This window comes from Scaptodrosophila lebanonensis, unplaced genomic scaffold (genome assembly GCF_003285725.1).
Source record: "Scaptodrosophila lebanonensis strain 11010-0011.00,11010-0021.00 unplaced genomic scaffold, SlebRS2 tig00000001-arrow-pilon, whole genome shotgun sequence".
Classification (NCBI taxonomy): domain Eukaryota; kingdom Metazoa; phylum Arthropoda; class Insecta; order Diptera; family Drosophilidae; genus Scaptodrosophila; species Scaptodrosophila lebanonensis.
Window position 1 is genome coordinate 27,635,515 of NW_022060529.1, and position 23,325 is coordinate 27,658,839.

Sequence of the window (23,325 nt, forward strand, 5' to 3'; positions counted from 1 at the left end):
AAAATATTAATAGTTACTGAGTACTGATGTACATAATTTCTTTATCGTGCACCCCTAGGGTAGAACATGTAACAGACAGAAGGAAGCATCTCTAATATATATTGTTAATCAGCATGACGAGAGAAATCGATCTAGACATGTTTATCTGTCCATCTGTCTAGATTTTGAAAAACTACTGAGCCCACATTGAGCAAACTTGGTTCGTAGACTCTTCTAGCCCATAAGCAAAACAAGATAATTTTATATTTGGTTCCTCCCTTATTGGTTAATAAATAAATGTGAATTGAGTTTTTGTATGTAGTACCAAATGAGAAAAACTTATACACAGCTATAACTTCATTTTGGGATGAAATATCACGCTGAAATTGAAACATACGGAGAGTTATGGACCATCACAAATGATGATATGATATGAAATGAAATAATGCAATGTTAGGTAGTACCGCCACAATAAAGTATTCCCTGACCATGGAGGAAAAAAGTTGTATCGTGGAAACGGCTTACAAAAGCAGGACCACGATTGAGGCCAGTTGTTACTTGTCAGTTTCAGACTTCAAAGGAAAATCAAAGGCAAAGCTGTCTAAGCTGCGACACACAAAGCAAACAGTTAATACGTCAAATTCAAAGGTTTTGTCAGCGACAAAAACGATGTTTTTGGGATAGATAATGACACTTCTCAGACGTCCACAACCCAGCACAGTCTTCATTGACAATTCGATTGACATGAAATGAATTGTAAAATTAAGCAGACGCCAGTACAATAGCAACCACTGCAAATTGTGTGAAAAGAGTCAAGTCGAGTTGAGTTGAGTTGGAGTCGAGTGCTGCGAGCTGAATGTTGTGTCAAGTGCTTGGATGACGACTTATTCATTGGTTTCGCCTGCGCGCTTCTTGTCAACAAATTGATAAGTCACTTTACATTGGTTGGCGAAGCAATCAACACATCTCACATCTCTGCACAAATAATCACAGCAGCTTTTGAAAGCGTAGACAGGCGGCATATTTATCTCAACTCTTTGTTGCTACAATAGACGTACATTTTCATGCTCTGGGTTTTTATGTTTGGTTTCCTTATTTAAGCTTCACTTACCCGCACACACAACAGCAGCCTGTTCACCAAAAGTCCGACTTTAACGATTAGCCCCCACTCGTTGAGCTGCAGTGAAAAGCTGTTTGATTGCAGTGCCGCCTAAGAGAATTGATGGACGCTCTCTAATCAAAAAGCACATACCCATAATTGCACACATACGCGCACAGGCCTAAATGTTTCAAAAATATCAATCATGTTACAAATTTGCCTAAAAGCATACAACAACAATTTGTAAATCGGAGGCCTTTTCAGAAATTATCCGGTCACAGCATTCACACAAAACTTTCCCAACACACAATGTACGAACTTTTAGGAATATTTACTGCACTCGCTATTTGATTGCACGTCGTTATTAATTATTCGAAGGACCGTTAGAGACGTTAAAGACAATCACTCACGCACACTCACACTGCCACAGACGAGCGCGCACGCAACCAGAATCGCTTGAAGCGCGGTGTTCGCCAGTCGACGTCGTACTGAGGCACCGTATGACCAGCACACTGGTTAAGTAGCCTTTGAACGCCGACCGCGTTCCACTTCGTCTGCGCAGGCGCTGTGTCTTGGATGCCACTGCGGGTGGATCCCATTCAGAAAACGTTATTTTTTCAAATTTGCCCATAGAATATGAAGTCGTACACCAAAATATATGTATATAAATAATATGTAGAAATACTCTTACCTATAGAATAATAATATAAATAAAAAAATAAAAAAAATTAAAGTTGAGTGTCCCGACTTTGAAATGCATATACAAGTAAATACATATGTAGAATAATTATGCGTCTATGCGTGTATGTGTGTGTTTGTGTGTCTCGTGTGCTTGTGCAAAGCTGTATGTGCAAAGAGTATTTCAAAGTCGTCCCGTCCCGACTTTAACTTCTTCACTTGTTTTAATTTTATCCTGCGGAATCGACCTGCAAATGTGGTCATAACACGAGAGTTTGAGATTTTCTAGATAAGAGACCACTCTTATAGAACTTTTAATTTGCAAGTGATTTAGAAATCATGGTTTATCGATGATGGTAGGCGCCGTGAATGGAACCGGGTGATATACTCATGAACGAACTTACGTTGTGGGATTCCTGTTATCTCGTTTAGCTATGCCTCGCCCCATCCAAAAGTAAAAGAAAGAAAGAGGTCAGGCCTTGTATCATTCCCATTCCTGAAAACTAGTGATGTACGTAAAGTTGGTTGCGCTTCTCATGCCAACCAAATTTAAAGTTTTACGAGATATAGTTTTTGAGGTATTATAAATCCTAGAGCTTTGGGACAAGCCCTTACCTCTTTTATATCACAAGTCGTAATTAGTCGCACCAAACTGCGATGAAAACAGAAGCAATTCAGCTATAATTACAATCGAAAGAGAAAAAGAATATACTAAATAAATATATAATTTTAGCAAAAATATGTAGCTCTGTAAATGCGGGTAAGACCTGCAAATATATATAAAAATACTTTGATGGGTTGGATTAATTAAGTTTATTACAATTTTTCGGTTACACAAATGTCCGCTTAATTCAAAATTTCACTCGCGTCCCCCTTCGTCGGCTGGTCAATATCAATTGCCCAGTTACTTCCCTGTTATTCCTTACTATCGATTACTTATCACTACTTCAATATTCAATCACTATTTGCTCACTGCTTAATTATTGTTAGTGATTACAGGGTGTTCCTATTATTACCCAGTTAGGGCATTCCTACAAATGTATATTTTATATTCCATTGCCTCCAACAATTGGACCATTTTTGTTTTGTGGTTGCTTCTGCAATAAACCGATGGATTTGCCGACTGCATTACATTAACCTTAATGTTTTTATTCCATAATATTTGGCGAATAACGTGAGATATTGCTAGCTATTTATAAAGATTTAAGCACAAGTTAAAAACTCAAAATAAGACGACCCCTTAAACATAGTTTCAAAGGCACCCTCTCGAATATATTTATGAACTGCACATACAATTTGTTGGCAATACGATTCCAACCACTGATGCGTGTCGCAGGACACTAAGCTCATGTGTCACACGGCTGTGGAGCCATTGCATACTCTTAGGTCAGTTCAGAAGCGGCTCTAAAGCAGACAAATTGGCCTCTTGAAACAATAATTCAAATTGGCTCACATGGGCTAACCTTTGCCGCTACCTTGTTCCTGTATTCAATTTCTGGCAGGCATTGATGTGAAAGGATCTAAATGGGTCTGAAAGAGGTCACGTGCGCAGAAAGTAGCTTTCAACTTGCTACACGGACTCATATGACGGCAGTGCCACGGATGTGCGCTATCAATGGAGCATACAGTGCCTCGACCATTGTCAAGATAGTTTCATTAATTGTCAGTCAGCCAGCGGGAGACGGGGCCCATGCCGGCAGACAAGCTTACCTATGCGTACTATTAGCGGCACATGAGCGGCGCCGTACACGTTACGCTTCAAGCTTGGCAGGCGGCAACTTCGATTTATGCCACAACAAAGTTTCACGACTTGATCCCCGTACCATGAGCTTTAAGAGCAGCCTGGCCACCGGCAAACAATGTAGCGAAATAAGTGTGCGCTGCAACATTGCACACAGCAATCGCCTTTAAACTCGCCTGCACGAAATTCAATTACTTCCGTTTGCTATTACCGCCGGCTGGTCGGCCAGAGAGCATTGTACTCGTACAGCGGGTAATATATACAATAGTACGAACTGGCTGTCGGCATTGAAATTACATTTAGGCGACTCCATCGACACCAACTGTGCACGCATTTTATGCAGCTATTGAACGCCGTTGCCAGCACGTCAATTACGATGGAGCCACAATCGTAAAGGTGCTCTGAACAGAGCTAAAAATCTAAAATAAATACTATATCCCCACATACGATTTTTTCTAACTTTAAAATGTCTTAATGGGATTGAGTTTGATTTCGGCATGAACTGTGCACCGAAAATCAATTGTATTAAGAGTGATTTTTGCACCGATCGCTGCTATGGCAGATACGAGGGCAGTCCCAAATCATTCTAGCCGGGCCATATACGTACTAGTAGTTATCGAGGTATGTAAATGCTATAGTTATCTGGTTCGAATCAAAACAAGAAAGGAATCCTAGACTCGAGCGAGCTCAACTCTTAAATACCTAGGACCCATTGCCAGAAAAAAGGGGAAAATATATTTACTTATTTTACAAATACATTTTTAAAGGAAATATTTATAGTTTAACAAATTAATTAATTAATTAATCAGAATCGTGTCTATGCGTGTTTATATGCGTTTATGTATGCAGTACAGAAATAAATCAAAGCAGCAAGAACAACCTCTGCGGGCAGAACTTTGGCAGAGATGACATTAATGGCCAAGGGCGCTCGAAGCTTTTACCAAAAGCGGGGCCAAAAAATTAAATTAAGAAAATTAAAAAAAAAAAGAAATTAAAAAAAATTAAATTAGAAGACATGTTTATGTTCAGTTTTAACAGAATACATTTACATCACGTGCCTATGCGTACCGGAGTTAGGAAAACCACGAATTGCGGGGGAGTGGGGGGCTGTATCAGAAAAAAATCACAAACTCGATGCCTGAGGCTTAGGGGAACCTGAATGCCAAGTTTGGTTATCCTAGCTATTGTACTTGCTGAGATCGTTGCGCTCATACAGACAGACGGACGGACGGACGGACGGACATAGCTATATCGACTTGTCTTGTCATCCTGATAAATAATAAATATATTTTGTGGGGTCTGCCACGCCTCCTTCTGTGTGTTTCATACATTCGCACAAAACCAATATAGCCTTTTACCCTTTGGGTACAGGCTATAAAAACTTCAATAAATCCAACTTAGTTCCATTTTAAGGCGAAATAGTGCGTCATAATAATGAGCCTGTGGTCGACTTTATATGGCAACATTTTTTGTAGGGTAGGAAATGGAAAATGGTTTATGTCAAGGAATACAGGAAATATTGTTATCGTCGGCCAACACGTGCTTGAACAACGTATTTCTCAATTAATAATAATCGCTATCTTTTAAAAAATAATAAATGTTTGTGCCATTAATACATACATGACCATGCCACATACTTTACGGTCACGTGCCAATTTAAACTTGTTGATTAATGCAACTCCACTCAGAGGGCAGTGGAGAACGTGAAACTGTAATTTAAAACTCAGCCACACAAGTGTTTGGGGATTTGTAGTTAATTTTTCAAAAATATCGCACTCTAATTGCTCAAAGTTTGCGATATGCGAATGCAACGAATACCAAAGCACAAATTTTCTCCATTATTATGGTGCCCTCGAAGATGTGCCGATGGCGGGAGGTGATTGGCGATGCGAGCTGCCCATGCGTGTTATAATTTCATGTAGACCCAAAAACAAAAACAAAAACCTAACATCCACGGGCGCCAAAGTGAACCGTCTGCGTGCATGGCACTCTGTTCGAGCCTGGCGCATGTTTAAACATGATTAATAAGAGTTGATAAACAGTTATTTTAATTGATCGTTAGGTGAGGTAACTTTGGGTTTGCGTTTGAAACGAAAGCTTAACAACATTTAAATTTAAGTCAACTACAATATTTAGCCTTAACGTTCCGTTGCGTCTAATTGGCATGACATTTTGTCAAGGCATAAATTTTCAAATGGAACCGCCTCAAATGCTATAAGGCTGTAAGCCTGAACTCGAATTCCAGTTGTTATGCAGGTACGCAGATTGGACTGCAAACTGTGTCCTTTTCGCTATGAAATGCATTTATCACTTCTAAATGGCCAACCACGGGCTCGCCCACGTTGCTCGTAATCAACAATCAAGTTTATCTGAAATTAAAAATCGCGTTTACATAAATTTTTGTCAGCCATGGCTGCCATTAGGTGCCAATATGAAAGCCTTACACATTGCATTCTATACACTCTACTATATGTATGTTGTCTGAGTTTGAGTTTTGTGTCTAATTTACGTTGCAATGTTTTTTAAAGTTTTTGCAACAAAAGTTGTGAGCATAATTAAAAGCTCAAACTTTTCGACCTGCTCATATTTTGTACCGATTTTGCTTAAAAAGTTGAGCATGTTAACAACATTTGTGGCTTTGACTGCAGACAAAGGAAGCCCATATAAACAACTAACTGGACATTCAGCTTTATGTGGATTTCAAACTTTAATGTATGCTACTATGTACTAACTGGCCATGTAGCTTTTCTTTCTTTTTTTCGTGCCCTGTACACAAAGTGTAAAAGGGCATACTAGTTTTTTACGAATTTATGTAACGCACATAAAGAGGCGCAATTCTTAATCAGTATGGCAAGGCGAGTCGTTATTAAAACTGTCCCTCTGTCTGTCCGTCTGTCTGTCCGTCTGTCTGTCCGTCTGTCTGTTCGTCTGTCTGTTCGTCTATCTGTCTCTAGATCCAGATTCTCCCAATTCCGAGAAAGGACTTATGTGTCCTCATATTAAGTTTCATGATGATGGGTCTAATATCAAGGAAGTTATAGCCATAAGTGTACTCTCTGTCAATGCTCTGCCCGCAGCTGTTGTTGTTGCTGTTGCTTTGGCTCAACTCTGTACTGCCCACTTACACAAGCACATAGTCACACATACATAGACACACATAGACGCAATATTTATGTAAATGTATTCTATTGATGCCGTACGACTCAATGTACATATGTGTTATATAATTGTTATATTTTTATTATTTTTATTTCATTTTAATTATACCCTGTCCACAATGCTTAATCGAGTGAAGTATGTATTTATATATATTCTTGATCAGCATGAAAAGACGAGTCGATTTAAAAATGCCCGTCTGTCCGTATGAAAGCAATGGTCTCTGAAAGTATAAGAGATGTGTGTCTTACAAGTATGTACCTTCATCTTAAGACTCATTGAGAGAATTTTAAATGAAGCTATACCAGTAAATGTAATGTGTGCATAATCTGTAAGCAACTGTTGTTTTTATTGCTGCTTTAGTCTATCAGGGTAAGACAGATACTTGTACTGTTTATGGCCAAGGATAATATGAACTCGAAGGTATATAATTCTAGGTCATAACTGTCCGAGATGCTTTTCTATATTCTTAACATTTTTGAATAACACAAACTTTTCCTTTGAACAATTTACAAAATGTTATAGCTTTAATTAATCAACCCCCGAATAAAATAAGTAGAAAAGCTAAAGTCGGGTGCAGCGACTTTGAAATACTCTGTACCTATGTCTATGCATGTCTATGCGTGCCTGTGTGTGATCATGTGCGCATGAGTTGATCCAATGCCGCAACAACAACAACAACACCTGTGGACAGAGCTTGGGTATAGATTACATTTCAAATTGACCCATCATACTAAAACTTCGCATACGGACTCAATCACTAACTTAAAGTGTTTGCCAAATTTTATTAAAAAGTTCTAAGAATTACGGGAGCTATGGAAAATTACTAATAGTGGGGAAGTGGGGGATAGAGGAAAAACTTTGAAAAACACATGTTCTTCATATTCATATTATGCATCTTGTTCTTAAGTTTAGTGTCTCTAGCTTTTATAGAAGATAGAATATATACAATTATAGTACTTTGTAGACTCTGTCACGGCTTACCTAATATACCTAATATACTCTTGTACCTTTTAGCTTTAGAGCATAAAATCGTTGAATGCAGTTTATTCTGTATTCAATCAAATCAATGTTGAAGTCGATCGGTTGAAAAATATAGATAATGTGGATTCGTATTTCTGACAAGTGCGACTTCTTGCTCGCTCCTACACATAGGATAAATGATTTACTTTATGCACATTCTGCATGCAGTTGCCTATTATGCATATATGTAATCCTTCAGGTTGGAATTCTACTACAAAAGTGCAAGAATATCTTAATTGTGAAGCCATTCTAAACTCAACACAGTAGAACCAATTCGTTGTAACGGGCGGAAAGCTTTAAAGCTTTCATCTTAGCTTAGACAAAAACCAGTTTATGCTTTCTATAAACAAATGATGCCCAATCGTTGTTAGGCCCATATTTAACGGTAGAATGAATCATTTCACCCACAATATGAGTTTAGTTGTATTCCTAGAAAAATAAACAATGATGGGTAAAGATGCATGTTAGTATATTGATATTATTGAAGATTGGGGGTTGTGCAAAGTAAAAAATATAAAAGACAGACGAAGGACCCCACAAAGTACACATATATTTGATCAGCATGACAAGACGAGTCGATTTACGTAGTGCAAGTTTTTCGATATAAAAAAAATTCAAATTTAATTTTGTAGCGAACTTGATGCTGCAGTTTGTAGGCGTAGTTCTGGAGTAAGAATTTACCGATTTGGTCTATGTAACCTTTGAAATGTGGACAGTATTGAACACATTCTGTAGTGGAGAGGGATGGGGGGAGGGCTGCGTTGGTGGCACTCGAGTCTGAAATCCTTACAAAAGGCAGTAATAAAAAAATCCGAAATAATGATTAAAAATACGATTCACTTTATTGTGCAAAAGTTAAAAATATATATAGTTTATAGTACATTCTACATACAAGAGATTTCATTAAGCAAATGCTCCAAAGTAACAAACAGTTTTATTAAAGTTTCATATTTCTTTACCTTTTTGCGCTTATATGTACTATATCTGGCAAACGATGTGAATTATCGATAATTTAAGCTGCTCTGCTGTTAAACAAAATTTCCTTACTCAAAAAATATATCAATCAACATTTAACAATCACAATGCTGGCACTTGTTACGTTGAAGCAGTTTTTTGTGTTCAATTTTTAAAGCATTTTAATTACATTTAATGACATTGTTTAAATCGTCGCTCTTCTTAAACCTCTCTACTTCTGGCCCAAGTGCAACTTGCCCAACAGATTTGTGGCCTGCTGGCCAGCGTTCTCCTGTGCGCTGGAGGCAGCATCGTGCAAGTTCTTTTCTAGACCCTCTCGCTTCTGATCCACGTACTTATTGGCTTCGTTCAGCTTCTGGTCTACTGCCTGGCTTGTATTCTTGAGTGTGCTGTCGATGGCACCCTCGGCCTGCTTTAGCTTCTGATCGGCCACGTTCTCGGCGGCCTTCACACTCTTGTTAATCGCCTCATTCGCGGCCTTTTTCGTCTGGTCAACGGCATTGACAGCCGCCCGTTGCGAGGCATCCGCAATATTGGCTGCCACCTGCTTCGAGTTCTGAGCCGCAGTGTTCGCCTGTTGCAAAGTATTGTCGATAGCCTGCTTGCCTTGATTGACGGCGGCCGAAGCGCGATTCACGCCTTGGTCGATGGCCTGACCAGCTTTTTGGGCTTCAGCATTGGCCAGGGCGGCGGCTTCTTTGGCTGTTGATGTGTTTAAAATTAGGATTAGGCATTATGATTGTTTTAATGAATTAAAAACTTACCGGTGCTTGTGGCCAAATTTTCGGCTTCGCTTTTAGTTTGCTGCACCGATTGGCCAACCTTTCGGGCCTGCTCCTCGGCTAACTTCTGGGCTTCGGTAGCTTTATCGTTAGCCAACTTTTCGGCCTCGTCCTTCTTTCTGCTGAACAGGTTGGCGGTCTTGTCGCCCAAATTTTTTAGGGAAGCTGTAAGGTAATTGAGCGTTTTAGTATTTATAGATCATACCTTTATAGTAGGGGAATTGATTTAACTTTTTTCGTGGTGCCTGCTAGGATTCATTTTAAAAAACGTTCAAGCATAGACTGCACCTTTTGCATTCAAAGTCAAGCTTTTATATGACCAAGCATGCGTAATCATATCGATCAATATTGTTGACTTATTAATAATTTCATGCATCACACTTAATGGCAATGCTGCTGTTCTTAATTGCCAAAACATAAACAAATAATACGCTAGGATTTCAGAGGGCATTACTGATTACATTCCATTCAATTGCAGGGCGACATTTTTGCATCGTGTTTGATACTATTGCCTCAGAGGGCGTAGAAACTTATTTTGATTTATTTGTACATTCATGACATCAGCTGTGGACAGCAGCATCATAAAGCAATTATAACTATTATAAATTAGCTCCGTCTTCCTACCTCAACCAGCATTGTGTTCACAAAAAGTGACGTGTGCGCTGCGCACCGCTCACTCGAATAGAAACATTGTGCCCGAACAACCAGAACGGTTGAGCAGCCAAGTGGCTTAACAGCCAAACAGACAAACATCCAAACAGCTAAGCATTCAAGCTTTTCTAGATGGCATGCTGTGTATGTACATATACATACATTTCTCAATGTACATACATACATACACGTACATATGCATATAGAATAAACAAAGCGAAAATATTTGAATAATTTATAGTATGTGATGTCATATGGGCCCCTTCGGTATTTGTTTTTATTAACGGCGCACTTTTGCATGTTGAAACCGCTTTCATATGAGTAGCGATCGATATAGCGAGACCAAAGTGATTGCGGAGAGCTTTTCAGAAAAGAAAACGAATTTTCATCTTACTCTAGCATGTACAATATGTATGTATAAGTATATGTATGCATACCATTTACCCATAGAATACAGGTATTCTAATGCATTTACCCAGATGCTATACTGATTACAAAATAATCTTACAAAATAATATACTTATGTTACTTTGGTTCCATAAGAATGTCGAAGATAATTCATTATTAGTTGTATCGGTAACATAGTAGGGTCTGTAACACCTCCTTTCGCTGGCTAAAGCGTTTGGCGTTTTCTAGACTTTATAGTAACCCTTCGGATACAGCGTATACATATATATGTATATTCCATGCACATACTATTTACAGTTTGCACATGTAATGAAATATGTGTACATATTTCTCAAATCGCAAAAGAATTCGTCAACATATTATTTACACAGCTTTTGCCTTTTGCGACTGCGAGCTATTCACAAAATGTTTGCGATTCGAAAATGTTAGCTAGCCCTGTTTTCATACTTGTATATTTCTTTAAATTTCTGTTAGCCATAGCTTCAGACTGGTCCAACGAAACTTCTCAAGAGTTACGATTTTCGCTGCCTCTATACTCTATACTCGCTCTAGGGAATGGGGCCTTATGCAACGTAATTCTTTTCTACAACGCAGATTAATTTAATAAAGGCACATACTGAGACATAAAGAAGCAAACGCTTATACGAGTATAAAACATAAACACGTTAAAATTCTGTGATTGTGGTTAACATAATAAAGCTAGAAAGATGAAAACAATGTGGGCTCAAGACTAGATACGTCAACAAAACCGGCTTGGAAGCTGGTCAGCTATATGTATGTATTATGTATGTAAGTAAAATGGATTTATGAACAAAAGGCAAAGAGTAAATACGAAGAATCACAGCTGAGGTTTTTTGTTTTTGGCGTTATTGTTGCGGCCGCAGATAATGCGCAGAAACGTCAACCAAACCTTGCTTAACTACATATTTGAAAATCGATTGTTTGAAATGGAACAATTTTATAAAATTTGTGTGAGATGGGTACAAAATTAAATTTCTTATATTTTTTTTTTTTTTAATTGTATTTTCAACGATTTTCGCCAGTACGTGTATTTCAAACAACATTCATTTTCTAAATAAAGTGCCTTGTTTTTCAAAAAAAAATGATTTTTAAAAACGGCGAATGCCCATCTCTATCTGTATTCTGAACTCAAGCGCGACATAAACATCGCTGAATGTAAAAGTTGAGCCAAATTGTGTGTCAGTGTATTTAAGTACATGTGTATGGGTAAGCAAGCTGCGATTTCACTCGGTTTCACAAATAAACTTCACACCAGTTCAGTTCGGAAGACAAAAAACCGACTAAGCTATTGAGCACAATTTTAGAGAGATAGAAATAGCTTCCGAATCGATACGTATGTATACTGTGTTGCTAGAGCTACAAATATAACACATATATGTATGTACATATACAAACGTATATATGTATGTATGTGCACACTTATGTATGTATATAGACTGATGATGATGTCATTGCAGCGTCAGAGCGAGCAGACAAAAATGTCGCACGCCTATTTAAAAAGAAATGGAGAGTGGCTTTCAGAGTAAGTACGTCGTGCCGGCGGGTCAACTTATTGTCTAAGGTCAACTCGTCAACGAGCCGAAGGTCGGAAAAGTTCGGTTGCCGTGATGTCATGCCAAAGGTAAATCAATAACTGAGCAGCACAAGCCATCAAGATTTGTGTAAGAGATGTATAGTATGGTAGTATACTTGTATAGTGTTGGCTGCATGAGTAACGTGCCACAGACTTTTACAAGTTATGGCATGAGGCAAGCTATCGGGAGGGTCAATTAAATAATTGAACCGAACCTTAAACAGACTAACCAGACACACTCGTGCCTCAGCCAATATCAAAGATATAGCACCACACCTACTTTAAATGTATGTACATATGTATGTACTACACTAGTAAACTAGAAACATGTACAAACCCAGCAAACATTTTCTATATGACGTATTATGCTATATAAGCAGAGTTTTATCGCTGGCAACTCTGCAGCGACATTGGCTTTTTCCGATGGTACAAAATTAGATAGTACAATGTGCAAATAAATGCAATCTATGTAAGAGACAGTTGGAAACATTCGTTGTGATCAAGAAGTTACTAGATTTAAAATGGTATTCGGTGTTTCTTTTCATACCTTGTATCCAAAGGGTAAATGGGTAAATGGTAAATACTAGTTTAGTGGGAATGTATGTAGAAGAAGGTGTAGCAGACCCCAATAAGTATACTCGTATATCAGGATGACGAGTCGATTAGCCATCTTGTCTGTATGAGCGCAAGGAACTCAGCAAGTAAGAGCTTGCATAACCAAACCCGTACTTGGTACAGTCAGGCTTGCTCGACTGTAGCATTCTCTCTTGTTTTCAATTATGTTGTAATTGAATAGAATGTTTCTGATATAAATGTTGTGTAGAAAGGATTAAGTTATTGAATCTATCAGTCAGGTGGGATGGTTTTAAGCACACAAACTTGTCAACACATAACGAAACTTCATCTAAAACGGCAATTGTTTACAATACTCGTAGATAGGTAGTAAAGTAAATGAACTCAATCAATTAATTTATAAACAAGATCATTCCCAATGCATTACAAATCATTGCCATCCCCTACTGTATGCACCACATGCAAGCCTATTGAAACGGTTATGATAATTGAATGATTCGGTCTTTTGAAATGCATAGAGCCAGATAACGCTCCCCGAGCGAACGCAAAAATTAATTGGGCACACCTGTAATGCTGTTTTGATTGCACGGTAGGAGAGGATATAAATACAAGAGCGGGTGACGGCAGAGCACACAGTTCGGTGCATAGGTCACGAGACATGAAGCATTTACTAATTGGGCTCCTTGCCGTGCTGAGCGCCCTACCCAAGGACCAGCTCCTGGGATCAGCTACCGGCTGCACGCGTCGTTATTTACGTCGCATCAATGGCAAGTGCTATTACTTCTCTGTGAAAAAGGTAAATATTTGGGGCAGGGTGGAGCATACGCAGTCTCATTACCCACTATCCTCCACTACTATTGCAATTGATTCAGATGAACTGGTTTGGTGCACTAAACAATTGTCTTCGGAAGGGACTCACACTGGCCGATCTTAGTAATCAAAGAGATTTTTACGGTGCCATTGGCTTCCTCAGCTCGAAGGGAAACACGGAGGACTTCTGGTTTGGCGGCAACGACCTGCAGCATGAGGGCCGCTTTCAATACATAAGCAATGGGCGACTTGTGCGCTTCTACAGTAACTATAGTATTGTATGGCCGGCAGAGCACTCGGAGTGTGACGATTGCCTCGAGGTGCGCATACGTGCCAACATGACAGTTGTGGCCGACGACAACTGCATGGAACGCCAGTATTTTATATGCTCAGAGCGCTACTGCGACGACTCCGAAGGAAGCAAGAAACCACGTCATCACAGTCACGAGCACTTGCATCATTTCCACCACGATATTGGGGAGGGCAGCGAAGATGGATTTGATGACCAAACTGAGCCACCAATTGGCAGCGGCACAGGCGAAGTAACTGGTAGTGGAAGTGCCTCAGAAGAGGTTGTCGGAGGTGGTACAAATCAACCAAGTCAGCTACCAGACGAAGAACAATCAACTGACGAGCCTACCTCAACCACTGAAAGCCTTTCTGAGCCATCTGACAACAACGGCGAATTATCTGAAGGAACCGAAGTACTCGAAGAAGTTTCCACTCCATCTGTAGAAACGACAGGTGCGGAAAGCGGACAACCGGAGCAAGTATCAACCGATGTGGTAGCAACAGAAGCAGCAGTAACAGCAGGAGAAGGAGAAGTAACAGAAGCAGCACCAGTAGCAGGAGAAACAGACGCAGGAGGAGCAGCACCAGCACCAGAGGCAGATGCGGCAGCCACAACAGCTGAAACAAACGATGCCGCCACTGAAGCGGCGCCACCAGCATCGTAATCACGCCGGCCAATTGAAAAAGATATGATATAGCTAAAATAAGCAAAACTATTTGAATGTGTTATTTATAAAAATAAATCAACCAATTCGAAATCAATGTGGTTCGAATTAATTCGAGGAGGTTTTCGAATTTTAAAGACATCTAAGTATAGTTTCGTTTTCAAGCAATTGCATGAAGTAGTTAGTTCAATCATTTTATATAAATATTTTGAAGGCTTGGGACAAACTTAATACATTTTACATTGTTATGATTCATTGAAAACTTTTTATTGTGCTGAAACTATATAGTATACTTGCAATTAATATGAATTACAATGGTATTCCGTGTGTTTTGCAGCACCAAATACCATATTATATACTGCCAAGTATATCTTGTTGGCTTACCCATGGTCAAAACCCGCGACTTATAGTACAAATAATTCCACAACATCAGTGAAGTCAACGAGCTTCTATATTGCGATGCTTTTGTATTGTTATTCAAATCCAATATATTTTAAAACCAGACTTCTTTATCCTATTCTACAAATTCATATTGGCGTAAAGAAGCTGTATGATATCGATTATCGATTATCTGTATCATACAACTATACAACTGATATTGACTAGATTTTGGCATATTCTCGAAACAAAATATGTATAGTAGTATACAATATTAGATTTTGTTGCAATCATTTATTAGAATTGACTGCACAGCCCATATACAAGTATAGTAAATCAGCACCATTCAAACGCAACTGTTAAAATTATAATATGGACCATATGAACCGCACACCTATGCAATTGCAACACTATTAACTTTAATTTTAATTAATCAATTCGCCTTCCCTTTCAGCGGCAATTGAAAGTACCCATGCACTTCATGCAATGATCGGCATATAAAATGAGGTTTTCGAGCCTCCAAGAGTGTATAAATAGAAGAAACAACCAGAATGCGCACAGTTTGTATAGGCGCCTGCAGTCATGAGGTTCCTTCATATTGTCATACTGGCCTTCATCATAGCATATCCCGATGAGGTATTTCTGGAGCGCAATGTTAAGCGCGGAAGCAAAAAAGAGAAGAAAGAAAATCTTAATGGTCCCTGTGGCAAACGGTACCTGCGCCAAATCAATGGTAAATGTTACTACTTTGCCATGAAAAAGGTGTGTAGATAGACTCCCAGTAAATAAAGTTACTACTAAACTTCTTAATCCTTTATAAAAAGATGAACTGGTTTGGAGCGCAGAACAATTGCTTGCGCAAGGGTCTCAATCTTGCCGACTTGTCTACGTCAGAAGAATTTAAGGCGATTACAAATTTCCTTCGCACTCGTGGCAACATGGAGGACTATTGGTTTGGTGGTAATGACCTGCAGTCCGAGGGTCGATTTACCTATATCAGCAATGGGCGCGTTGTCCGATATTTGGGCGATAGTTCTGTGGTAGAGCCCACCCATCGCTCCAATCTTGACGATTGCTTAGAAGTTCGTTTGAGGGAAAACAACACCCTGGTCACCGACGATAATTGCCAAGAAAAGCAGTTCTTTGTGTGCGAAAAATCCGATCTGAAGTGTGCACAGCCCACAAATGACAGGGAAGGCGAGAAACATCACAGCCACGAACATTTGCATCACTTCCATCACGATGCGGCAAAAGGTGGGAGCAATCAGGCGGGTGTGGAAAGCGATTCGAGGCCGGTTGATAATCCGCATACAGCGGAAGTTGGGGAATCGCCGGAAAAAGATCAAGAAGAGACACAAACAGAAAGTCCAGATACTGGAGAAAATACGGAACCGACGTCAGAGACTGAAGAAACCACTGAAGCTAACCTTGCAACAGAAGAACCTCCACCTATTACTGAGCAACCTTCAGGAGCAGCGCCAGGCTCTGTTGAACCAGGAGCAGAAACGGCACCACCAGAATCGACAGCCGCAGAAGCGACAACAGCAGAATCGGCGACATCAGAATCGGCAGCAGCAGATGCGACAGCAACAGCAACGGAGACTGAGACACAAATATCGGATCAACCAACGACATTGGAGGGGGACGTAACGAAAGTCAATGATGAGATACCGACTGGAGAACCCAAGGAAACAGCTCAGCCAGACCAACCAGCGGTCAGGGCTATACCAGAAGCTTCCTCGCCCAAAGCTCTAATATCCGATAAAAACAAAGTATTAGAATCCCTGAAAGCAGCGGAAAACCCAGTCGATTCCATAACTCCAGATATGCCAGTGTCGGCGGAACGAAGAACCTTGCCCTATGAAGAGTAAGAAATTGTATAAACACCCTGAATCAACAATGTATGTTTCTTTGTAAGGAAGCTCTGTGGGCCCAAAATAAATTAAAATGTGTATCCAAGCGCACTATTTAAACAATCTAGCATCGGAATTTCAATTATCTCCCAATGTGAATAGTGCTGCCATAGTGTGTGTACAATATTTATGAACTCTGGAAAATGTTTTGTCTATGATCCACTGATAAGAACAGTCCGTAGATGCTTTTGTGAATGCAAAAAGGTATTTTAAAGCCAAGTCAAGCCCCTTTTCTAAATAGGGGTACATATGTATATACTAACTAGTATGTTTATAAGTAAGTGACGAAAAAATGTGTGCGATGTTGTTGAGTGAGGAATAAAAAAGGTAAACAATGAAATTACTTACATTTTGAAGCGTCTGTACGCAATGTTTAGAAATAGAAATTTTAGTTTTAATACGAAGGAAACGTACATACATTCATACATATAGGCATACTTATAAACCTAAAAATCGATAGTTATTCCTTTCAATATGCTTACAAACTATGATTAAAGGTGATCTCAGCATCATACGTACATATACGTATGTATACTTGTATATATATGTATGTATCTACAGTAATGTGTATCTTGTGTGAACAAAGTTATAAATTATTTATTAAACATGTTAGATTCCGATTTTTGCGTGGCAAATATAACACATTATAGAACACACATAAGTATATCACAGTTTGATACGCAATATCTAGTAACATGGACAGCTATAATTTGTATGCTCCCTAGACACAAAATTATGCGAATACAGGCAGCCATAATCACATAATACGAAAATACATTTGTATATACATATGTATGTAGATCTATCGACATACATACATACGTATGTATGTACATATATGCATCAAATTGGGCGTGGGCGTACGAAGCTACTTATAGTTCATCTGTTTGGATGTACGAATCCATATGTATATATTTATATGCATACTACGTATATACGCCTTAATTGGCCTACGTTGGCATATCTTGCCAAGTCTCATCAAGTAGTAAGTAACAATTAATACATGTAGCTTATAGCATTGAAGTACTGCGCATATTGCTACATACATTCATACATATAGTATGTATGTATATAGATGATGGTATTAGCTGTCCTTCCACTATCCCCAAGTTGTTGTTGATGATGTAATATGGGATACTAACTAACTATACTCTATTCTCTGAATGCGTCATTTTCAAATGCATTCGTATTGGTATACCGCATATACTTATGTACATACATAAATACATATGTATATAAATACGTACATATCTACATACATATGTATACTGCGTAATTTATGTACATATGTATGTATGTATGTCTCTAAATTCACACAAAATACACATAACAGAGTATTCGAATTTGAAACTTTCACAATCAAATTCATGCACTTTACCTGTAAACGAGCTAAACATGTTGAATGTTTTGAATTTTTCACTAAGGTTCACCAAATTTTTAGGGGGGTTTGTGTTTATGTTTTACTTTCAATTTGAATTGAAGCAAGTCCCGATATATGTATGTAAATTGACTTTTTTCTGCCTACAGCGCGATTATTTTTAAACGTGCGCCAACGTCGAGAGCACAAAATCGTATAAAGACAAAATGAAAGCGCCGCCAGCAGCAGCTACATACAACGAACACGTTGCGGCATTTTTTGTTTGAGTTTAGAAATGTTGTTGCTGCTATTGCTGCTGTTTTCAGTTCTGCTGCTTCTCTTGTGGAACTTGTTTTTCCAACACATTCATGCACACATGTATGTATAGTACATATGTATGTATACAAAACGTATACGTACATATAAAAAGCGCATTGTTGAGGCGCTGCCAGACAGTCAAAAATGAAGCGAATTCAATGGAGTTCATTACAAAATGAAGTTAACCACATTAATCTACAGATGAGTGGGTTTAAGTCTTTAAAATTATATACCAACTTCCGCAAAATAACGGGAAAAAGGGTATACTTGTTTAATGCGAATGTATGTAAAGTTTCATCGTCATACTTAGTTTAATTTTTTAAGAAGTTAGAGCCATAAATGTAATATCTGACCAAGCTATGCCGGCAGCTGCTGCTGTTGTTGCTTGGCCAAATTTGCTGTCCTGACGCAAATTTGCTGTCATATGCATTTTATGTGAGTTCAAATCCTGAGGTAAAATCAGTCAAATTTTTACACTCTGCACATGAAATTAGATTTGCGGGAGGTGAAAAATTTAACAGCCACAAAGTATACATATATACATACATATGTATTCTTGATCAGCACGACAAGACGAGTCGATCTAGCCCTGTCTGTCTGACCGTCCGTCCGTATAAGCACATGGATCTTAGAGACTATAAGAGATAAACACAGCAAACCCCCCACTTTTTTTTCGGAAATGTCGTTCGTATAATCACCTATATCTCAGAGACTATAAGACCTAAGGACACCAAATTTTAGTCCAATATGTCTTATGTGAATTCGCATAAAATGTGAACCTCAGAATTTTCGTCCTTACCCCCATGGTAATTAGTAATTTTCTATACCTCCCGCAATTTTGGAATTTTATAGCATATAGTAATACATTGGATATATACGGCTATCATTCGACCGTTCTCCACATACTCAGTACGGTGCAGAGATCGGAAGAATTACACATAAGCGGGTCGCTTCGCACAACACTGACGGAAGCCCTTAACATATTCTTCCATCTCCTCCCACTAGACATAGTCGGGAAGGAACTAGCCACAAGCTCAGCCTTAAGACTAAGGGAAATCTCTGCTTGGAAAAGCACGACAAGAGGACATGCAAGCACACTTCGTCTTCACCCTGGGTTTCCGACCGGCACAGACTTATTGTACTCTCTACATAAAATGTACAAGAGCATATTAGGATTGCTAGAGCTGAACAAGAAAGCAATGCTAAAATCGAGCGGGCTCAACTCTTAAATACCCTGTACCAGCCCACAAAAAAATAAATTAAATTAATTTAATTAATTAACTAAATTAAATATAAAATATTCTATACATGCATACATACATTTACATCAGAAACGTGCCTATGCGTGTTTATGTATGTATGTGTGTATTGGCCCTCGTTATATGGCTATAACTTTCTTTCTGATCAACCTATCATAATGAAACTTGGTGTACGGATATATAATCACTAACTGGATGTGTCTACCGCGTCGACTTAGCCCTGTCTGTCTGTCCGTCCTGGATCTCAGAGACTACAGAGACACAAAATGTTGCACAAAGATGCCTTATGTGTGTACGCTGCGCAAGTTTGTTTTATTTTTTGATTTTCTCCCCACTTCCACGATAATAGGGGGTTTTCCGTAATGCGGTTCGTATAATCACCATCTCGGAGACTATAAGACCTCGGGCCACCAAGATGCCTTATGTAAATACGCAGAAAATGTGTATTTAGGAATTTTAAGCATGTAATCCCCTCTCCCTAAAGCAGGCCATCCAGGCGCATGTTGCCCGAATTTGTTAGTGGAGGTTTTCGTGTTAAATTTGAGTGTTTGAGTTTGAGTGTTTGAGTTTGTTTGAGTGTTTTGCTCCTAAAGAATAGAAATGTTTCTATCTTGCGACTGTTCGTGTCAACATGTTCGAAAGTGAATGACAGTGTTGCCCGAAGATGAAAATACAAATTTGCTCAATAAAACAGAGGAAGATGTACTCATTTTCTTCATTCAAAGCGATGACCGTGTTTTTGTCCGCATCCATTTTAACGATGCGACTGAGCTGTCATTTTGCCATTCATGGCACACTATTTCACCTTAACAAGCAACTGAGTTCGATTTTTTAGAGTTTTTCTATTGACCCTATGCATAAATTATTATTTTAATACTATTTTAAAGCACTGTGCATTATTTAATCATAATTTTCCCCCGGCCTTTTGAAAAAGTAGCGTATGCCCTCGATATTAATACCTTCCTTTATTTATGCTAACATTTTTATCCCTTGTGAATTTTATTAGATTTTGGTACCAACCCTTTGAGACCAAGCAAATCCAAAATGTCATCTTCTATAATGCAAGGATCCGTTTTCCAACCCGGAATAAACGAACTGCCAGTGGGATTGCCATTGCACCTTCTGGCTTGGGAGCATATGAATCGTTTCTTCATGCCGCAATTATCAGTTGCCAATGTGTATGAGCCGGTTTCGGATTTTCCATTTTTTTTTATATAACCACAGGGTTTTCTGAGCGATAATGAGGTGTTCGGTGGCATATATTCCAATGCTGAATGATCGGAAATATAGGTATATCTATACTTCTCGTAACCATTCAATCCAATCCAATAATCCTTATTTTTTGTTTCATTTGGTAGTAATTCCTGCTCTACCATATCAAAAGCGGTTTTCGTTCTCAGATCAGCCAGGCAAAGTTTCATTAACTGACACGAGATTAAGGCATTAAACCAATCCACCTATAATGGTAGAGTAATTTTACGATTCAACAACACACACATCTACTTATCGGAATAATTACCTCATGCTCACTAAAATAGTGACAAGAGCCACTTAATTGGGCCTCAATATTGATGATGAAAAAGCAAATCAACCCCAAACTATAAAACGTGCGTAGTTGCATTATAAGTTGTATTTGATTTCATAGAAAATACAGACAAATTTATATTTTAAATGTACAAATTGTACACAGAAGAAAATATTTAAAGCTTGAAAATCACATTCGATTTGCGAACAGGTGTTCGGAGGTATCAGCCGTGCATATTAGCTCGCCAAGTGTAAATATGTAGGGTATTGGGTTAACAGGTTTCTTACCAGTTGTTGTTCTGTTGCTCTGAGGTCAATCGTTAAAAAGACTTATAAATAACAACAACAAAATTGATAAATAATAAAAATCCATATTAGACCTAAAAGTACAAAGGAATATCAATATTTCTCTGCTATGGACTTATGATATTTACCCCAAATCGGTGTATTACAAGTATATCACTTACTTCCAAAATAACTGTCAGTTCAAAAGATCACCCTTTGTCTACAAAGATATGGTTTTTTGTAATACCATCATCACCAAATCGCCAATTAGCGGTGATTGGTTCACTTATCGATTCTATCTCATATACTTTTCATACAGACAGACGAGCATGAATATATGGACTCGGCATGTCATACGGATCAAAAATATGTGTGGGATCTGCCACGCCTCCTTCTGTTTGCTTCAAATGTCCATTCGCACTGAACTACCCTTTTACCCATTAGGTACAGGCTAAGCAAATTAATTTAAATGAGGAAGAAGTGCTAGGAATCGAGTGGGGCCAAATCTTAAATATACACAAATCATACAAAATTATAATAAATTTTTCTTTAAATTATTTAATATAAATGAAATTAATGAAATAAAAACAATAATTTAAAGGTAGTGTTGAGCTACCTCTCTCCTTAAAAAAACAAAATTACAAAAATTATAATTAATTTTTTCTTTAAGTTAAATTAGTTAAATAAAATTAAGAAAATAAAAACAAGAATGGAAAGCTAGAGTTGATCAGGCCCAACACTTACATGTATGCCCTGTAGATTTTACCAGGTTACACAAGTGACGAACACCTTAGATTTGGAATAGTCAAATTCTCGAAATTATGATGATAGGGTAAAATAAAGACCGAATGCCATTAAAATGAAAAGAAATAAATTCGCCACATTAACAAATTCATTTGTACATATAGAAGACAATTCAAGAGCATTAGCACTTGCACGGCATTAGCACGTGCCAATACTTTTCTTTATTTATGATAACATTTTTACCCCTTGTGAATTTTATTAGATTTTGGTACCAACCCTTTGAGACCAAGCAAATCCAAAATGTCATCTTCTATGTAGCAAGGTGGCTCTATTATCCAACCCAAAACAAACGAACTGTTAGTGGGATTACCGTTGCACCATTCGGAGTCGGAGCATATGAATTGTTTCTTCATGCCGCAATTATCAGTTGCCAACGTGTATGAGCCGGTTTCGGATTTTCCATTTTTTTTTATATAACCACAGGGTTTGTTGAGCGTTAATTTTGTGTTCGGTGGCATATATTCCAATGCTGAATTATCTGAAACATAGGTATATTTATGCTTCTCGTAACCATTCAATCCAATCCAATAATCCGCATTTTTATCTTCATCGGGTAGTAATTCCTGCTCTACCATATCAAAAGCGGTTTTCGTTCTCAGATCAGCCAGGCAAAGTTTCATTAACTGGCACGCGAATAATGCATCAAACCAATCCACCTATAATGATATGATAATTTTATATTACAGTAACTCATACATCTTAATCTGAATTGAATACCTTGTACTCACTAAAATAGTGACAAGAGCCAACTGATTCGGCCTCATCAATATTGATGATGAAAAAGGAAATCAGCCCCAGACTAGAAAGCGTGCGTAGAAGTTGCATTATAAGTTGTATTTGATTTCATAGAAAATACAGACAAATTTATAATTTCAATGTACAAATTGTACACAGAAGAAAATATTTAAAGCTTGAAAATCACATTCGATTTGCGAACGAGTGTCCGGACGTATCAGCCGTGCATATTAGCTCGCCAAGTGTAAATATGTAGGGTATTGGGTGAACAGGTTTCTTACCAGGTTTCTTCTTGTTCTGTTACTCTGAAGTCAATTATTAAAGAGA

The 23,325-nt window shown here is 38.3% G+C and overlaps 5 protein-coding genes across 7 annotated transcripts; 2 read left to right on the forward strand and 3 right to left on the reverse strand.

Moving 5' to 3' along the window:
- Window positions 1-8,794: 8,794 nt before the first annotated feature.
- On the reverse strand, window positions 8,795-18,247 carry LOC115624304 (protein DR_1172). 3 transcript variants are annotated; one of them, XM_030518930.1, is made up of 4 exons: window positions 18,095-18,241; window positions 17,065-17,076; window positions 9,416-9,598; window positions 8,795-9,353 (listed from the first exon to the last, which is right to left on the reverse strand). In XM_030518930.1, exons 1-4 carry the CDS (start codon window positions 18,111-18,113, stop codon window positions 8,863-8,865), a joined length of 705 nt encoding a protein of 234 aa, XP_030374790.1. In that variant the 5' UTR covers window positions 18,114-18,241; the 3' UTR covers window positions 8,795-8,862. The 3 variants fall into 3 exon arrangements, with proteins under 3 accessions (XP_030374790.1, XP_030374808.1, XP_030374800.1); XM_030518948.1 differs by lacking the exon at window positions 17,065-17,076 and having other exon boundaries at window positions 18,095-18,247; XM_030518940.1 differs by lacking the exons at window positions 17,065-17,076; window positions 18,095-18,241 and adding an exon at window positions 9,665-9,696.
- On the forward strand, window positions 12,414-15,293 carry LOC115634443. Its single transcript, XM_030532152.1, has 3 exons — window positions 12,414-13,455; window positions 13,532-14,254; window positions 15,258-15,293. The coding sequence occupies exons 1-3, from the start codon at window positions 13,318-13,320 to the stop codon at window positions 15,291-15,293; spliced, it is 897 nt and encodes a 298-aa protein (XP_030388012.1). The 5' UTR covers window positions 12,414-13,317.
- Window positions 15,371-16,783, forward strand: LOC115624293 (activating transcription factor 7-interacting protein 1). The gene is made up of 2 exons (XM_030518921.1): window positions 15,371-15,565; window positions 15,628-16,783. The coding sequence occupies exons 1-2, from the start codon at window positions 15,386-15,388 to the stop codon at window positions 16,672-16,674; spliced, it is 1,227 nt and encodes a 408-aa protein (XP_030374781.1). The 5' UTR covers window positions 15,371-15,385; the 3' UTR covers window positions 16,675-16,783.
- A 2,344-nt stretch (window positions 18,248-20,591) lies between the features above and the next one.
- Window positions 20,592-21,219, reverse strand: LOC115634458. Its single transcript, XM_030532183.1, has 2 exons — window positions 21,170-21,219; window positions 20,592-21,107 (listed from the first exon to the last, which is right to left on the reverse strand). The coding sequence occupies exon 2, from the start codon at window positions 21,069-21,071 to the stop codon at window positions 20,634-20,636; it is 438 nt and encodes a 145-aa protein (XP_030388043.1). The 5' UTR covers window positions 21,072-21,107; window positions 21,170-21,219; the 3' UTR covers window positions 20,592-20,633.
- Window positions 21,220-22,369: 1,150 nt separating this feature from the next.
- Window positions 22,370-23,088, reverse strand: LOC115634267 (lectin BRA-3-like). The gene is made up of 2 exons (XM_030531896.1): window positions 22,981-23,088; window positions 22,370-22,919 (listed from the first exon to the last, which is right to left on the reverse strand). The coding sequence occupies exons 1-2, from the start codon at window positions 23,086-23,088 to the stop codon at window positions 22,443-22,445; spliced, it is 585 nt and encodes a 194-aa protein (XP_030387756.1). The 3' UTR covers window positions 22,370-22,442.
- Between the last annotated feature and the right edge of the window lie 237 nt (window positions 23,089-23,325).

Bases quoted from the DNA above. Each gene is read 5' to 3' on its own strand.
- LOC115624304 (XM_030518930.1), bottom strand. The intron at 9,354-9,415 runs GTAAGTTTTTAA...ACACATCAACAG, and splicing joins AAATTTGGCCACAAGCACCG to CCAAAGAAGCCGCCGCCCTG.
- LOC115634458 (XM_030532183.1), bottom strand. From the start codon at position 21,071: ATGAAACTTTGCCTGGCTGATCTGAGAACGAAAACCGCTTTTGATATG.
- LOC115624293 (XM_030518921.1), top strand. From the start codon at position 15,386: ATGAGGTTCCTTCATATTGTCATACTGGCCTTCATCATAGCATATCCC. The intron at 15,566-15,627 runs GTGTGTAGATAG...CTTTATAAAAAG, and splicing joins ACTACTTTGCCATGAAAAAG to ATGAACTGGTTTGGAGCGCA.
- LOC115634443 (XM_030532152.1), top strand. From the start codon at position 13,318: ATGAAGCATTTACTAATTGGGCTCCTTGCCGTGCTGAGCGCCCTACCC. The intron at 13,456-13,531 runs GTAAATATTTGG...CAATTGATTCAG, and splicing joins ATTACTTCTCTGTGAAAAAG to ATGAACTGGTTTGGTGCACT. The intron at 14,255-15,257 runs GTAGCAACAGAA...CTTCCCTTTCAG, and splicing joins AGCAAGTATCAACCGATGTG to CGGCAATTGAAAGTACCCAT.
- LOC115634267 (XM_030531896.1), bottom strand. From the start codon at position 23,088: ATGCAACTTCTACGCACGCTTTCTAGTCTGGGGCTGATTTCCTTTTTC. The intron at 22,920-22,980 runs GTATTCAATTCA...ATATCATTATAG, and splicing joins ACTATTTTAGTGAGTACAAG to GTGGATTGGTTTGATGCATT.